General features: G+C 39.5%; 1 protein-coding gene across 7 annotated transcripts in view; it reads right to left on the bottom strand.

The window, feature by feature from the left end:
• KMT2C (lysine methyltransferase 2C) overlaps positions 1-18,772 on the bottom strand; it is a 230,332-nt gene that overhangs the window by 17,057 nt on the left and 194,503 nt on the right. For 4 of the 7 annotated variants that reach the window (XM_026447023.1, XM_026447019.1, XM_026447024.1 and 1 more), the window contains exons 40-49: positions 17,208-17,271; positions 15,173-15,405; positions 10,110-11,828; positions 6,886-7,095; positions 5,802-5,966; positions 4,228-4,369; positions 3,933-4,080; positions 2,144-2,322; positions 1,897-2,033; positions 588-837 (exon numbers count right to left, since the gene is read on the bottom strand). In XM_026447023.1, coding sequence (XP_026302808.1) covers positions 588-837; positions 1,897-2,033; positions 2,144-2,322; positions 3,933-4,080; positions 4,228-4,369; positions 5,802-5,966; positions 6,886-7,095; positions 10,110-11,828; positions 15,173-15,405; positions 17,208-17,271 — 3,247 coding nt within the window. The remainder of the gene's footprint in view (positions 1-587; positions 838-1,896; positions 2,034-2,143; positions 2,323-3,932; positions 4,081-4,227; positions 4,370-5,801; positions 5,967-6,885; positions 7,096-10,109; positions 11,829-15,172; positions 15,406-17,207; positions 17,272-18,772) is intronic. The other 3 variants (XM_026447021.1, XM_026447022.1, XM_023225526.2) reach the window with 3 other exon arrangements.

Here is an 18,772-nt window from a genome sequence, read left to right on the forward strand (position 1 = left end):
AAACAGCTAGAAGCCAAGAGGAGGAAGCCAGGGCCTGGACTGAGCATGCTCGTAAGACTGCCAGCAAGGCAGGAAGGAAAGCGACATCGTGGTCGGTCTGAGGAAGTTGTTCCGTTCTGTTCTCAGAGATGGGAGGCATGAACACCTGTGTGGGAAGAGAAGGGCCCTGTAGAGCTGGTGCAGAGGTAAACCAAGAGGGAGGTGAGGATGGAAAGTGGAGAATGGGAAACAACCCACGTCAGGTCGCCAGCTCCATCTGTACCAGGTGGCCAGGCGCAGCAGGATGGGGGCTGGGAGGCAGGAAGAACAAAAGTTGCTCGAGGGCAAGCCCATCACAGGCTTCTTCTGGCAGCCTGCGCAGATGGCTGGCACCCACATGGTGACAGCATGACAGAATACACAGGCCAAAGCACCAGAGGTCAAATCACACCACAGAAAACAGAACACCCACACATGGTGAGTTCACCAAGGACTACACACCAGCATGTTACCTGTCCACAGTTAAAAGATAATCGATATCTCAAAGAGTAAGGTTAACTTTTGAATCAGGAATGGATATGGGGTTAACAAAAAGCTCATTAGCTCACCATTGCTTGTTGGAGGAAATGGTACATTAGGCTGCTTCAGCCGGTAAGAGCTCACTAATCTGGGAGGGTTTGCAGATCCTGGCGGAGGCCCACGGAGAAGTAAATGCTGTCGATACTCCAAACCCGGGTTGATTCTGTGGCTACTGACCAAACCCATGGATGGGACATCTGGAGCATTGCTAACCTCATAGCTGTTAGGGATTCGGACGTGAAGAAGGTCGGAAAACGCAGCCACAACACTACTAATGTTCTAAAACCAAATGCAAATGCTGTGTTATTCACCCAGAAGGCAACAGTGAGCCACTGAAGAAAAACACACACTTAGGATAAATCCTCTTTGCATGATACATAGATTCTAAGAAAATCCAACAAATTTTATTTAGACTCAAAGAGTCTCAGGAAAAAAATTAGCTCCAACGAACCAATATCCAAAAAAATCAAAATTTATGCACAGAAATCCTCAAAAAGGGATTCCAATTAACATGAAATATCTAGGAACACATTAAACTATTTTAGGTATTGTAACATCTGACAGGCCCGTCAGTTCCCACAGGTGGTCAGAAAGCTTACTTCCAGGGGCTTCCCTCCAGCTCTGGCCAAATGTGATAAAACCCATAAGAACAGACAAAGGTCTTGCTATTGCTGTATTTTGTTGATAACCAAAATACCACATCACTGGACTTTAGTTTGGTCTCTACTGAAATGTCTTCACAGAATTCAGAGTTAAAAAAATAAAAAATCCTCAGCAAATTACTAGTGTCTGATACAAGCAGATGCTACTTGAGGAACATTTCTATTGCTTCCGCAAAACTGTTATTGTTGATAAAGTTCTTTTTCATTAATTTTCTTCTCTGTTAACGGTTATAAAGAAGTTTTTCTCTGAGCTGGACATGACGGCTCACACTTGTAGTCCTAGCTACTGAAGAGGCTAAAGCAGAAGGATGACTTCAGCCCAGGAAGTTTGAGGCTGCAGTGATCTATGACTGTGCCACTGCACTCCAGCCTGGGTAACAGAGGGAGACCGTGTCTCTATTTAAAAAAAAAAAAAAAAAAAAAAGAGTTCTCTGAAGTATACGTCCTTTAATAAGAAAATGTGAGCTCTAATTTCCCTTTTTACTTGACGTAGGCTGAGACCAGTTCAGTGACAAAGGATGGCACTCAAAGGCAGGTGGGAGGTCTGCAGTGAGCATCAGCCCTGCTCTCTGACCCTTCATCCTCAGTGATCCTGTTGTGTGTGTTTCACGGTAGACACCTGACCCATCTTTTAAAATTGGGGACATACTGTTTAAGAAGTCATTTAATCTTTTACCTCAGCAGCTGTAGGATGCAGAGTAATTGCTACAGATATAAGACCCGATCTGGGACCATTTGGGGAAGAACCAAAAGGTGATGCAAAATATAAAGTGCCTGGCTCAGTTTTGATGTCATTCCTTCTTGATTCAGAACCTTAAGAAAGAGGAAAAAAGTGTTAATAATGGATTTTCAAAATCAAAATATTTACATTGGTAAACTGGCATAGTGTAAAGGGAAATGATAAGGTTAAGTGTTTGTCTTACTTTTCCCCGCAGTGCTAGGAAGGATGGGAATGATGGGGGACGGCACCGGTTCTGGAGGCTCCTCCTTGACCAATGACAGATCTGGGTACCGGCTCACTTCTACCCCAACCACACTCTCAGGAGACGACGAGGGAACAAAACTGTCAGGAGTGTCTCGATCACCACAGTGATCCTGTATCCTGAAAAAAATAAACACACCATCAAAGTGTGCAAATCCACCCGTGGGGGCTTCCTGTGCCAACCCTGCTGACATCTATGAGTACAGCTGTAAGGACACTCTGGCAGCAGCACCTGTACGATGCACAGCAAATGAATCAGCTCAGAGTCACACTGGGAAGAACATACAAGAACAATATTTAGCTACAAAATAATCGAAATGGTATGCTTCCTTTTAACCAAAGCTTCAGCACCAAAGTCTGAAGACCTGCCAAAGAGGAAGACGTTCTGCTTAGCATATAACATAGAAAGCATCAAAGCACCTTTTCAAAATCCCAGATCGTTGAGCCTAGGGCAGCACTCCTGTAGCTTGAAAAGGAAAGAGCTGCTGGTTGGATTTAACAAAAAAGGAAGACTTTAAAAAGATTTTAAAAAGGAAACAGCAGTCCAAGCACATATGCAATGGTCACACCTGCACACACCTGACCAGGAAAACAGCCGTCCTACTGCACACGCCTGACCAGGAAAACAGCCGTCCTACTGCGCACATGTGACCGGGAAAACAGCCGTCCTACTGCACACACCTGACTGGGAAAACAGCCATCCTACTGCGCACACCTGACCAGGAAAACAGCCGTCCTACTGCACACACCTGAGCAGGAAAACAGCCGTCCTACTGCACACACATGACCAGGAAAATAGCCGTCCTACTGCTGCTCTTTACACCGGCAAGATGGGAGAAAGCTTGGCCATTGACTTCATCAGCCCTTGTTTTTCTTAACTGATTTAAGTGAGGTGAGAAAAACAAAAGACTGGTCCCTCCTACTGAGTTCAAGTTCGACTCTACCAGGGCAATTGTGAGGTCTCAGACTAAGAGTCACAGAACAACCCTGTGGAGCTGCTGTCTCCCACTCCTCATGCAGAGAAGTTGCTGTCACGCAGGAGACCCAAGAAAGGCTGACCTGCTGAGGTACAGTAGAAAGGGGACCTGGATCCTAATCTGGACAGATTATTCTCCACTTTGGTCCACAGTTTCCCCATTAATAAAGTAGGGACTTAGGTTAAATAAATGTCTGATCAAATAGAGGGTAGTGGGCAGATTTTCTAAAGAGAGAATTATTTGATATTGTCATAAGAATCCTCTGGATCTAAAGAGTTGGGCAGCAATTATCTACTAAGGGAACTTGATTCTCCCCAATGAGAATCTTACAGTTAAAGAACTGACACAAAGAGGTTAAACCCCAGACAGTTCTTAAACTCTCTTCCACAACAGCATTCTCTGATATCAGCAACTTCTGCTCTTTCATTTTAGACACCTACAAACAACACTAAATCACATTAATAGCCTTTAAAGGACAATGATCTCTGAAATATGTTGCATGGAGATTTTCCACTGCCTTAATGTCTATTAGATTATTGTCATGTAACTCTCTATATGATGTAAGCTTTAAAAAATGCAAACTAATTATGTTTAACGGTAACAATGTCTTATAAACTTTAAATCCTGAAGATTCACCAAATTTTACTCCTCAAATATTTTTACATGCTATTCCTAAAGACATTATGCCACATACATACTTTTTTTAAAAAAAGAAATAATTAAGAATTATTTGAGAAAAAAAATAACCTGTACCTTAATTCTTCCTGATTGTTGTGAGGTGGTGTTGGGAGGGAGGCTGGCACATCAACTGTCTTGGGGCCCTGAGCAAGAGCTCGGGCCAACAAGTCATCCTGGGGTCTGAAGGGCAGCTGAAATGGTTTAGGTCCTAGAGTTTTGGTAACTGGAAAAGCAAAAACACAAAACCATAAATATATTTAGTCAACATTGATAAATAGGTAGAACTTTACAATTCTATTGCCATTTCACAATACACAACTGGCAGAGGTACATTTCTCCGAGGTGTGAAATTTGGAGGCTATAATCATACCTTCATGGCTCACTAACACTCCAGCTTTTCCAGCAAGTTCTTCAGTTGTTGCAAAACCATTGGCCATCTTCTGACAAGCCATAGGAGGTGGTGTAGGAGGAAGAGAGGCAGGGGGTGTTGGAGGATTACTTAAATTATTCTGCTGCAGGAGACCAAAAAATTTAAATTACATGCTACTGAGGAAATATGCAATGACCTTGCTAAAACTTAGTTCTGTGAATTTTATGCACATAGAAGCAAGGCTACAGAAATGTAATCAAGAGGTACCTTGCACACCAAGAAAAATGACACATACAAGGCCAGGAGGCTTCTTAGTGGAACAGATTCTTGTGATTTTATGGACATACCAACTTGCTTACTTTATCCAACTTGACTACTTAAGCTCTGAAATTAAGAAACTAATTTCCTTTATACCTGACTTTATTTATGCAATTCTTCAAGTTTCATGGTTATAGCTAGTGAAGGATAACTTTAAAATGCAATCGATAAGTTGCAAAAAATTATCAAAATTTCCTTTAAGTTATTATTAAGATACGTTCCAGTTCTACGAAAAACTTAAGAATTTCTGGTCTTAAACTTGTAATACAACTCACATCTGAGATATGAGAAACTGGATTGACTAAGACCTTTAAAAGAAGCAACAGTAGTAATACTAAAGTAACAAAATCATTAATGTAGTTCCTCTTCAGACACCTCTCCCAGCTTTACCGTTACCACCAAGTTGTCATTTACTGATTGGTTTCTCAAGGAGAGACTTGGAATCTACCAATAACACCATGCCAATCAAGTGCAAGGTGAAATTACAAATTTTGCAAAGATAAAGAATTTCATGAGGATGATAAAGTAAGGTTGGAGAACAGCTTATGCCAGAAGAAAAGACACTTGTAAGAGTTAAGATAGGTTTTTATTTTTTTTGGAGACAGAGACTTGCTCTGTCACCCAAGCTGGAGGGCAGTGGTGCGATCATGCTCACTGCAGCCCTGACCTCAGGGCGTGGTGGTGCATGCCTGTAGTCCCAGCTACTTGGTAGGTTGAGGCACTAGAATTGGTTAAATTTGGGAGGCAGAGATTGCAGTGAGCTGAGATTGCACCACTGCAATCTGGCCTGGGTGACAGAGCAAGACCCTGTCTCAAAAATAAAAAAATAAAATAAAATAAACCTACAATAGTCTAGGAATTAGGTGTAATACCTAAATCATTAGATGAGATACATTTAAAATTGTTTAATTTCATTTTTCAAGGTAAAATACTAACTGCTTTTTAAAAATCCCCACCATTTATAATGATTTTGAATTCATTTTAGGAGTTAATAAAGGTTATAAGGAAATAAGGATTTCCATTACCATGGAAGTACATAATAGATATTTCTTGCAATTTGTATTCTTACCTATAAAAAAACTTCAAATGTTTATGCTAGAAATACTTCAGGTAAAATTGTAACCCTGTAGCTGAACTTGTTTTAATAAAACTCGGAAGAGTAGATGTAAACTAGATACAAAAACAAGACAAGCTCTATCAATTCTGACATGTTACCCAAAGATGAAACAAGACAACACCTTGGCAGAGAAACATACCTTGTAGATCAACTGAGAATAGTAGTCCGAAACCCCTTCCAGGGTAGCACTGCCAAAAGTTCCTAGAAGTCGATTCCCACTATTAAATTGGCCACTGCCATAAGGAAGAAAGTGCGCAAAGTTCACTCCAATGATTGGTTCCATTAGAGGGAGCAGAGAGAGCTGCTATTAAAAAACACATTTAAGAGTAATGTACATGATAAAAGGGACTCAGTGTAGCTCAACTTTCTAAGACCCGAAGCAACTTTGCTTAATAAGGCTTCAGAAAAATGAGACTTAAAATTTTCAAGTATCAAAATGCTGGAATAAGTGAGAGAGACTACAGGCCTTTGAGACTTAAAAATAAGCTTTGTACTAAATGGACGCTGCCAGGTGTCTAACAAGAAAAACACACTTCTTATCTTTGCTCAGCAAGCACGGGGGCATAAACCGAGGCTGAGTACCACCAACAGCACTGTTAGCGACTGTCTCCCACCTTCTGTGACAACTACAGAGGTGTAAGAATAGAATTTACAGTGCGTTTCTTTGGATCCAGAGTCACAATAAAGTACTGAGGACAGATTTTTCTGGGTACTGAGGCTGCTCCTTATGAACATAAGAAAATCTTGACTATCACCTATCAATCTATTTGTATTACCATCAATTTCAGGTGCCAATAGGATATGGTGCAATTCTGCTTGGAAACAGTCTACTACGTTCCTTGTTCAGATGTCTTTTAGCATTTGATCTCTCGTGTCCTTGAATTTTTTTTTTTTTTTTTTTTGGAGACAGACTCTCATTCTGTCACCCAGGCTGGAGTGCAGTGGCACAATTTCGGCTCACCGCAACCTCTGCCTCCCGGGCTCAAGCAATTCTCATGCCTCAGCCTTCCAAGTAGCTGGGATTATAGGCGTGTGCCACGACGCCCAGTAAATGTTTGTATTTTTAGTAGAGATGGGGTTTCGCCATGTTGGTCTCAAATTCATGCCTCAAGTGATCCACCTGCCTCAGTCTCCCAAAGTGCTGGGATTACAGACATGAGCCACCGCGCCCGGCCTATATCCTTGACTTTTTAAAGGGGCTGCTCTAAATGACTCACCCTCACCTGTTTCAAGTGGGTAAATGTATCGGTGCTAGAGTACATAGCTTGTTTCTCCTCTTCGTCCTTTTTCCTTTTCTTTGAGCGAGGTGCTGCTTTCTCACCCGTCCTCTGAGTCCGTTTGCTTCGCTGTTTCTTGGTTTCACTTCCTCCATCTGTTTTTGGCAACTGGTTGCCACATCCAAAACCACCTTGCATTTGAGCCCCCAAAGTTTGCTAATGTAATTGGAAAGGGTAAAAAATAAGTGAACAATCTGCACATTTGGTTTTTAGTTCATGCTACTTCAATGCCAAGCTATGACGCACCATCCTAACATGCCACTAAAAATTAAATAAGGAGGGAAGATAGAGTGGTGTCAAATGCTGGTTTTCCGAAAATATCATCCTTTTCTTCAAACATTATTCTCAAGTATGGAAATCAGTAAGCTGCAAAGCTTGAGGAAAGAGCAGAACTCATTAGTAAGGCCATAGCCCTTTCTGGCAAAGCATTACCCCTCATGCTGACCTCCCCGGGGCTGGAGCCCCTTATTCCTGCTTACTGACTCCAGAAGGGAAGGAGATGCTTGTAGATGGCTGTAGGAGCCTCTGCATAGTGGTCTTGGTGAGTTATTTTTGTTTCCCCTTAGGAACTAGTGAAATACGAGGTATGCTGAAACAATTCACAGGCTCCAGAAAAGCTTTATAGCCTATGCATCTTAGGTGAGAGAACAGACAGCACCACACAACAATAAAAAGAAAAAACAGCGTTTCTTCAAATTAGTTCACAACTATATTTGACTGAAAAATAATGGCCACATACTTAAAGTCAATGGGAGAGAACCTAGATGATAACAAATAAACCTCTTCTTTACATTTATCATTACAAAGTGAGAATAAGCCAAGCCCTAAAAAGGCCTTTAAGGGTAGTTCTATCCATACCTTAAAATACAGGAATATTTTCAGGCTCCATTATTTCTAAATTTAACAGCAATCCTTTGCTATAGACAATTATAGTAGCTGAACTTACTGTAACGAATTCTGCATTGAATCTTTGAGGGTTCTGAAAATTAGTTTCCAGTTATATTCTAAATAGTTTAGCACATGGATGGCAACATTTTTATGTAAAGAGCCAGATGGTAAATATTGTAAGCCTTTGTAGGCCATATAGCCCCTGGCATAATTACTCAACTCTGCCCTTGTACTTCAAAAGCAGCTATAAACAATTCATACAAAAACGAGCTTGGCTGTGCTCAAATAAAACTTTTAAAATTCACGGACACGTCTGAATTTTGTGTAATTTTTATGTGTCACAAAATACTACTCTTCCTTAGATTTTTTTTCAACCATTTAAAAATGTAAAAGCCATTCTTAGCTCATGGAGGGAGGCAAAAGCAGGCTCAGACTACTCATCTGCAGGCTAGTTCTGTGGCTCTCAAGGGGAGTCTCCATTTACTGGGCGGAAGCAGCATCTAGAACTGGTTTAGAAACCCAGATTATCTGGTCCCACCCACACCAACAGAGTCAGAAATGCTGGGGCCCAGCAATCTTGGTTTAACAAGCCCTGCTGATGATCCTCACACTTTAACTTTGAGAATCACTGGCCCACAGCAGTACTTCTCCACCTTCAGATGCACAGGAGTCACCTGGGGATCCTGCTAAGTCTCACGTTCTAAGAAGCAGGTCTGTGGCGGGAGACTGCATGTTACAAAGCTCCCACCCAATGTGGATGCTGCGGATCCCCAAGGACCCCACTTTGAGGGGCAAGAACCTAAAAATGTCTTAATCATCTATGTGTATATATATAGACTTAAATAACTGTGTACATACATATATACTTATTTATTTAAATCACACTTTAATTGGGGGGGGCCTACATTTTTAAACTTGACATGTGGTTGTTCCCCACAGCATTACACATTCTTATACAGCACGAATTTTAATATAAACATGCTCAAAATGTAGTCTACATCCTTCAAGGAGCTATTTAAATAATGTTGAATGGTACAACAGAAATTGCTATGTGAGAACATGGGCATCAACACATATTTGAGATTGGAAGAGGTGAGAAAGGCATCTGGAAAAAGATGATTCAAGAACTGTGTTTTAAAAGATAAAAATATATTGGCCAGACATATATAAGAAAGGAGAACAGAAGAGGCAGAAGCAGCAGCATGTGGTATACATAGAAGGGTAAAAAGACAGAAGACTGCAAGTTATTCAAGACTCCTCCGGGTATAAGATGTCTTAGAGAAAGTGGATGGGGACTGTGCTGGAGAGTTGGCTATATTTACTGGTGACAAATAACTGTAAAAGCATAACTGCTAAAATTTAACAATAATTACACAGGTCTATTAAGTCAACACTCAATCTTTACTGAATGGTCAAAGGCAAGAAAAAGAGCAACACTTGCAAAAAAGATGAGCTTCATTAACAATCTTAAAATGAAAAAACTGGACGACTAAATATACCACTCCACCCTTAATTAAAATATGAAAATAAAATCCAATTTGAGAAGCTCTCTGGGGACAGCTTTATGCATGCACTGGTAATGGCACTAGACGTTCTGAAAGGTAAACAGGCAAGAGCTATTCAACAGACCAATTCCCATGCCTCAGAAACTCCAGTTTTGGAAATATCTTAATGAAGTTAACTGAAATAAAGGGGAGGGATTCTTGTAAAGGTATATTTACGAGTTAGCTCTTCATAGAAATGAAAAAAAAAAAAAGCAAATTCAATGTTAATAACTTAAAACTGATAGAAAATTGATACATGGAAAACTACAAAATAGTATCTACATGTAACATTACATTAAGTATCAATACAACACTGTAGCACAACAGGTTCCCAGCGTGGTATCCCTAAGAGTGCCAAGGGTACTCATAGGGGTGCATGGGCTATCCTCTGTATTTTAAAGAGGTTAATGGAAATTAATCACTTATTTACAATAAAGTACATAGACATGTACTTACTTTGCTTTAGTCATATCAACCAGTTGCTACACATCACGTTACATATGAAATGCCATACATGTCTTTGCTTTTTAAAAAACAGTAAACAAATTATTATTTAATATAGTTTAGATATAAGTAAAAACATGGGTTCCAGAGAGGTAGAAAAGATAAAATAAGAAACGGTCCTTTAGAATAAAAAGGTTGTAGAATAATGTGGAAATATAGTTGTTGGTACTAATCTGCTGTAAGTATAATTTAAAACAAAAGAAAAAAGTTGTCATTTTTATCATTTACACTTACCAGTCCTTCAGCTGGGTTCTGCTTCTCAGCTAGTTTATTATCCTTTGTACAGTCATCTTCTGAACAAATATTGCCCTCAGGTTTTTGATTCAAAAGAGAAGATGACTTTTTATTTTTCAACAAGTGTTTCAGAAGTTCATTCCCTGAGTCTCCTTTGGCAGCAGGGGCCCCAACAGAATGGGGAGGACTCTGTGCTGAGGAGACAGGACAGGCTGCAGCATTTCCTTCTACCTTACTACCACTCTGTTCCTCCAATTTAGGCTCCTCTTGGCCCGGGCATGACTCTGTCTCAGGCTTTTCCAGTTTTATCTCTTCTGTTTTGGCAGGGGTTTCCACGGAGAGCTTATCTACTTCTGAATTTGCATAAGTCTGTTGATTTGGAGCTGCTTGTGAGAAATCACTATTGGGCAGTTTGTTCTCTACTTCTGTACATAGCTGGCCTGCTGCCATACTGGGAGTGGATGGGCCGACTGGTTCCACCGACTCTTGGTCGGCCTGTTGAGGAAGCTCACTGGGTGTGCTCACTGCAGGAGTAGAGGTAGTTTCTGAGATGCTTGGAGTCGGTGGAGCAGTTATATCTGAATGGGGAGTTGATGGAGCCTTGGTGGATTCTGCATCATCATCTCTTTTCTTTTTTCTTGTTCTTTTCTTTTTCCCTTTTTCCTCTGGGATTATATCAGAATACAACTGAATGAGTGATTGGGTTGATGCCGGGTAACTGTGTCCATGGGTTATAGTAGAATCTTGGCCACATGGGAGACTGCTATTAGCTACCGGAGGTGCTGCTGGTAAAGCAGGTGTAAAAGAAGGCCTCACTGGAGACTGGTGGAAGCCGGTCCCAGAAAGATTTCCATGTCCTTGCTTAACAGAAGAAAAATTTGGGCTTCCAACAGGGATTGATGGTGACTCAGGAACAAATGAAGGAGGTCCTACCTGCCTTCGCTCATTAGTCTGCATGAAAGTTTGGGTGGAGGGTGAATTAATCGATCCTTGTTGTATATTCTGTTGCTGTAAAACCTGTCCCATTTGCTGTTGGTGTTGTGGAGACTGCTGAAGGGGTCTTGGAGGTTGCATAAAATCGCAAGGTAAGTCGGAACTGTAGAAGGGAATCTGGGACACAGATGTCCTACTACTACTTATCTCAGAGCCCACCATGCCATGCTGCTCCATTTCCATCCTCTGCTGCAAAGCTCTTTGTCTATCTACCTCTTGCATGAGTTGGATCCGTTGTCTCTCTTGCTGTTCTCGTAAACGTTCCTTACGTTCCCGTTCTTGAAAACTTTCACTAAAGGGATTGTTGTCATCAAATTCTACCCGAGGTGGTGGTCCAGTCTGTGGATTTGCATTTGAGACTGTCCCTGGCGCTGGTGTACAAGTTTTTATTGGTAACTGGGCAATTGGGGGTTGAATTCTAGGAGGATTGAGGGGCAGGTGGGCAGGAGCAGTGTTGGGTTGCCATCCAGGTAAATTAGGCATTCTAACAGGACTGGTATGGCCAGAAATAACTGTTGTGTGCTGCTGGTGCTGAAGCTGCTGTGGCACCATGGGAAAGGAGGGTTGGCTCATGGTGGGTGGAGTGGCACCTGGAATTAGGGGTGGCTGGGGCTGGACACTGGGCATCATGGTAGGTGGGGCCATCGCACACTGCTGCTGCTGTTGCTGCTGTTTGATCCGATAATCTTCAATCAATTCAGCATGTTCTTTCTGTTGTTTACGAATCTGGAATAACAAAATGCCTCATTACTCATTTATATACAGCACAGGTATTGAAGTAAAACACTGGCTGATGACTTTGGTTGAGGTTATATAGAGGGCAGTTTGGCCCTGTAGAAGCAAACATATTTTGCTTGGGTAACTGCAAAAGTCACAAAAAAATTGAACTGATGAGCCTTAACTAACGACTATCAATCTTTAACAATAGGATTTTTATAAAGTTATCTGTAAAAGTGCTTCACATATGAAATATCAAAAACGGTTTTGTAAAATAAGTATTAAAATCTTACGGTGAAACTCATATATACTATTTATACTATACATCAAAAATATACAATAAAAAGTTACACAAGCAGCTAATTTTGATGTCCTAGAAATTACATCAATACATAGTTAGAATAACAGACTTAACTCAAACTTGAATCATTTAAATATGTTAAGATTTCATTTCTTAAATATATAAATTGTACAACATTTTAAGACAAGATGAATTACTAGCATGAGTATCACACCACCCGCCCAGATGAAAAAGACTAAGTTTATACAACACTTTCAATTTAACGGCTAACACTCAAATTGTAATTTCTGAAATCTACACAAGCACCGAGGTAGTATTTTGAATAGTCTGTAAATAGTCTCTTTTTTTTTTTTTTTTTTTGAGACGGAATCTCGCTCTGTCGCCCAGGCTAGAATGCGGTGGCACGACCTCAGCTTACTGCAAGCTCCACCTCCCAGGTCCATGCCATTCTCCTGCCTCAGCCTCCCGAGTAGATAGGACTACAGGCACCCACCATCATGCCTGGCTAATTTTTTGTATTTTTAGTAGAGACGGGGTTTCACCACGTTAGCCAGGATGCTCTCAATCTCCTGACCTTGTGATCTGCCCACCTCGGCCTCCCAAAGTGCTGGGATTACAGGCGCCGGCCACTGCACCTGGCAAAAGTCCCTTAATATAACAGCTGAGTAATATCAATTAATTCATTCCAAAAACCTTTGTGTTCCAATGTGCTCAATACTACAGACCAAATATCAATCAAAATGGAATCTATGTTCCAGAGGACCTCACCATCTCATTCAGCAAGCTAGGGAAAGAAGGAATGCAAAATGATGTGTATATCTTTCAACATCATTCAATTTTTAGACAAATATGCTAATATGCTGAACCCAGGAGTTCTAATCATTTTTCAAAGTATTTTCTTCGGTTCCCCAGGTAAACCAATATTTTCTGCAAATAATGGTGTTTGATCTCTTCTTCAACAGTTGTGTAACGCCTATTTTATTTTCTTATTTTTCCTGGCCAGTTTACTGGTTAGAACTGAGAAATTACCATTGGTTGGTGAAGTAGTAAGAAAGTACAGAAAGCACCTCTAACAGCATCTGGGATATATAAGGTGGTCATCCATGTCTTTCCCATGATATTTTATAATACTTTTTAAAACACTACCATCGACTGCTTATCTTAATATGATTACACTGGATCTCTGGCAACTATGTAATAGACGATGTATCCCATTTTTCAAGTATTAGCTTCTAAATAGGATTTGATCCATGGATATGCAAAAATTGGCCCTTATCAAAAGACCTTGTACAAATATGCCAGAAGGCAATAAAAGTGCTAAAAAAAAAAAAAAAACTTTATTAAACATATCTTTACAAGAATATTAACCTACAGTAAACATGAACCCAGAGAGTAGATTTAAAGAGAAAAGAAAACTTTCATTCTGGAATAATCCTAGTTTTAAACAATTGGAATTATAATCACCTTATTGTTGGTACCTTATTGTGGTAGCTGCGGTTTGAAGATAAGACACCTGAGTCCAAATCCCTAATCTAATAGTTATGAGCAAACATGTACAGTGGGGGTATTTTTTGGGATTTTTTTTTTTTTTTGGAGACAGTTTCACTCTTGTTGCCCAGGCTGGAGTGCAATGGTGCAATCTCGGCTCACTACAGCCTCCACCTCAAGGGTTCAAGCAATTCTCCTGCCCCAACCTCCCAAGCAGCTGGGATTACAGGTGCCTGCCACCATCCCTGGATAATTTTTTGCATTTTTAGTAGAGATGAGTTTCACCATGTTGGCCAGGCTGGTCTCAAACTCCTGGCCTCAGGTGATCCGTCCACCTCGGCTTCCCAAAGTGCTGGGATGACAGGCGTGAGCCACCATGACCGGCCACATGTACACAGTGTTTATAACCTCTACAATGAATCAGTTTGTAAAAAAAATGGTGATAATACTAACTCCTTCAGAAAGTTGTAGATAAGACAACATAAGTGGAAGTGCTTCCTACAGTGTTCATTACAGAGAGTACTCACATCTTTTTTTTTTTTTTTTTTTTTTTTTTTCTGAGATGGAGTCTCGCTCTGTTGCCAGGCTGGAGTACAGTGGCACAAGCTTGGCTCACCACAACTTCTGACTCCTTGGGTCAAGGGATTCTCCTGTCTCAGCCTCCCAAGTAGCTGGGATTACAGGCACATGCCACCATACTTAAGCTAATTTTTGTATTTTCAGTAGAGACAAGGTTTCACCATGTTGGCCAGCCTGGTCTCAAACTCCTGACCTCAAGTGATCCACCCACCTCGGCCTCCCAAAGTGCTGGAACTACAGGTATGAGCCACCGTGCCTGAACTGAACCTAAGTTTTTAATTTACTTGGGTAAATATACCTAGGAGTTAGCTCTGAACCCATTTTGTACACTATTATTGTTTTATTTTAAATAAAATGTTTACGTGTTTCTTCTTTTCCAGTATATTATTCAGTTTGAACATTCTGATAAACATCTGGTTTATAACAGAAAATAATGGCAAAAGGATTTTATTGTTCTAGAATGAGTCCTTCACGTAAGATATACCAATGTATTTTAAGACCAAAACATTAAGAAATAATAATAATATCAACTTCAAGTAAACAAAAATACTTCCTGGGCCCACAATTCTTATTCCCAACTAAACCCAGTATCTCCTCATGAGCTCGGTCCTCAGTTAAGTTGAATACTCTCAATGATGTATAACAGGAACATGGTCTTTGCAGTGATTTCTTAGTGCAGAAAAAACAACGTCTCTAACTATACCAAGTCTGAAAATAGTTCTTCGAAGTTGAAATTATGAGACTCAATCTCCGTTGTGTCATTTATTGAGTATGTGCTGTGACCATCACTCTAAGTAAATGATTGGAGCTGTTATGGCTGCAGTTACTAAGGGGTCTCAGAGCTGTCACTTCTTGGCAATGTACTTTTAATGCCATTTACTACTAGTCAAAAAAAATCACTAGTCAAAGTCACTAATGAATGACATACCAAAACATTCTACTCATTAATTGTTGGTAGTTTCTATTTTGCAAACCTATTTATTACCTGTTCTAGCTGTTTCTGAACCATGCTTTGCTGTTCAGTAACATGCTTGAGTTGTTCTGCATCTTCCTCTGGAAATTCACGCCCAGCTTTCTTGGCGGTACGTTGTTTAGCTGAAAGGGCCTTCTTAGATTTTCTATGAGCACCAATTTGTTCTTCAAGATACTTCTGCTGCATTTGAAGCAGCTGTTGGGTCTCCTGGAGCCACTCTTCATACTGCTTACGCTGTGAATCATCTGAGGAAAAATTAAAATTCAGTTGTGTTAATTTTCTAAAGGGTCCAACATTATAATAAGCTACACAAATCTATTTTGTAAGGCAGTAGTTTCATCATGACCATATAATAGGAAATTGAAAACACAATACTAAATATTAGACCATTATGTAATAAAATATCAGATTTTAGAAAAATATTTAATTGAGGAATATATATTCTTAAGATGCTGGTTAACTTAGCCCTTATAAATATTATAAATCCAATCTTGGAAAAGCAGAGGACTTATGTAATGAAATTCTTTTTTTACTAAACAAATTCTCTAACCCACAAGCCAAACTACATACTAAGGTATACAGGCATTTTATGAATACAACTTTACAGATTTTGAAGAGACAAAGACGTATCCCATTAAGGTCTAGCGCACAGACTAGGAAATCACTTCTCATGTTAATTTTTCTGAGTTTATAAGTTCTTTCCTACTTCTTAGTAACGAAAAAATATTCTAAATGGAGAGAAAGGGAACCCAGAATGTTTTAGAAGGGAATAATTGAAAGTCTATGACTTATAAAGGAAATCCGTAAGTTGAAAACATTGGTAATTATTATTTTGCAGTTTATATTTTTTAAAATAAGGGGAGGGAAGAGTTAACCAAGCAAAATATTTTCTACTTTTACAACTGCCATTAATTCTCCCCAAATGGTTATATCTCTTCATTTTGTACCAATATTCTCTTCTTTATTCTTTAAGGGCACTTTACTTCATTGACACGAAGTCCAAGGGGGAAAAAAAAAAGTCATCGTATGTAGTGAAATTCTGAATATACCTTTTTGACTCACTACAAGACAAAGAAATGAATAAATACATTTCTAAGAAGGACATTCGCTGAAAATAACACCAATGATAACAGAATATTGTCATACATTAAGATTCCAACCAAAGCCAATGGGCACAATAAAGCCAGAAAAAGCCAGTTGGTATAGTTGTTTACTTGTTTTTAATGCAAATATGTATTCAAATTATAGTAACAATTAATGTAGGGGGAATTGCAAAAGGTCAGACTTTGGGTTTGTTCCTAAACCCAGAAGTTCCAGTACATGTATGAACTTGAAATCTAGTCTACTAAATTTGAAGGGCATTTTTTAAGAACAGGCTTTTTCACAAGATTTCAGAAGTTCTGCTTCTGGTAGAATGAGACCTACCGCAAGGAAAGCCTTTCTGGTTTCTGGAACCAGGAGAGCAGAGGTGAGCAAAATGAAAAATAATGGTGAAAAAAAAGTTAGCTAAACAGTCTGAAGATTTCAGAAAGGTTCAGTTTGGGGAGAACTTTAAACACTATCCTGAACCACCTTGGGACCCCTGCAAATAACTAGAAAGGATTCAGGGGCACCTTGCATACCTGACCTTTACACCATGCTGCTAACCCAACTTACTGCTAAGTATAATCCCTTTGTTTTTCCCATTTAGTGTCCTTGTCACTTAGTAAGACAGTTCTTAGAGCAAAACGTGATTTAATTCTACAGATTGTAAAGTGCCCAATTTATATACAAAAACAGCAACAACAATATTGAAGAGAATGGGGAAGATGGTTTTTCTGAATTAAAATACTTTTCTGTAACTATAATTCTTCATGCACAGTGAAAAAAGCAATGAAAACACACGCCTTGAAGAAGAGTTGCCTAATAGGGCAGTGATGTTTAGTAACACAGGAGGGCACCTGGGCTTGAACTGGTATACCTACACTCACTTCAGGTTTAGAACAGCACACACAGAGTGCAGACAAGCAATCCCCAGAAAACATTAACTTATTAGATTTATACTTACTGACAAAGCCTGGACCAAAATTTGGAGGATTAGGCCTAGAAATCTGATGTGTTATACTGCCATCCTAAAATAAGTAAAATTTACAAATATGTTTATTCCACATTTCAGTCAAAGGGGGGAAAAAAACTTTAAAAGAAAGAAAGAAAAAGAAATGGAAGAAAAAACCCTTTAATTTCCTAAGATATCTTTCAAAGTTTTGATTTTTATAAAAAGTAGAATGAATTTAGTGGTGGCAACCTAATTCTGAATTGTTACTACTATCTCTGAACTATTATATTGTCTAGATTTGGGCTGAAAACAATTATAGTTGAGGTAAAGAATTATTCATCAGAAACATAATACAGGGCAAATCAATTACTGCTAACACTAAGATAGAGATCCACATAAAAAAAATGTCACTTTTTGATGAAGTTTACCTGGTTTCTTCTTCAATCAAACACAAGTTCCAGATTGACTATAAATGCCACTCCACAGCATGGTTATTTATAAAAAAACTAATGTCTCTTAACATGCACAAATATAAAAGAAAAATCTGTTAATAAAAATATCAGTCTTATTTTCTACACACGCCTGTAGTCCCAGCTACTTGGGAGGCTGAGGTAGTAGGATCGCTTGAGCCCAGCTGTTTGAGGGCAACACAGCAAGATCCTGTCCCTAAAACATAAAAAAATTAAAAAGTATTTAATTAGCTTTATTTTTGAGTTAAAAGTCTTATTTCTTCCTGGTGACTGAACAAGCAGTTATTAATCTCACAAGTCCCTGATAATTACCTGACAAAGTAATGTTGAAAAATGTTTATCCAGTTGTCACAAGTTCTCCTTAACATAAGCTGTATACAACGTAATAATTATAAACTATACTAGCAGCCAGAATGTATTGTGTGCAATCTTCACAATACTGCAAAGCAGTTGGTTTAACATTTGACAGATTAAAAAAACAAGAGGCTAAAGTATTTACCCAAAGTTGCACAGTAAATTCATAGTGGAACTAGAATTTATTTAAAAAACTCAGCTATAAAGGCTATGCTTTTCCCATTATATCAAATGGTTTGTTTCCTCTTTTAATAATGAGAAGAACATAATTATCAGCATAATAAATCTAAAGCATAACTGGCAGGGCAAGGAAGAAAAGAGGACATATACTATAGTAGGTAGCTCCCTTTTTTAAAAAAAAAATCATTGACAAAAATACTACATGAGTTTTACTTCCCCAGATACTGCTTAAGAAAATAGCCTATCGGGCCGGGCGCGGTGGCTCAAGCCTGTAATCCCAGCACTTTGGGAGGCCGAGACGGGTGGATCACGAGGTCAGGAGATCGAGACCATCCTGGCTAACACTGTGAAACCCCGTCTCTACTAAAAATACAAAAACTAGCCGGGCGAGGTGGCGGGCACCTGTATAGTCCCAGCTACTCGGGAGGCTGAGGCAGGAGAATGGCGTAAACCCGGGAGGCGGAGCTTGCAGTGAGCTGAGATCCGGCCACTGCACTCCAGTCCGGGCGACAGAGCGAGACTCCGCCTCAAAAAAAAAAAAAAAAAAAAAAAAAAAAAAAAAAAAAAAAAAAA

This window comes from Piliocolobus tephrosceles, chromosome 8 (genome assembly GCF_002776525.5).
Source record: "Piliocolobus tephrosceles isolate RC106 chromosome 8, ASM277652v3, whole genome shotgun sequence".
Classification (NCBI taxonomy): Eukaryota; Metazoa; Chordata; class Mammalia; order Primates; family Cercopithecidae; genus Piliocolobus; species Piliocolobus tephrosceles.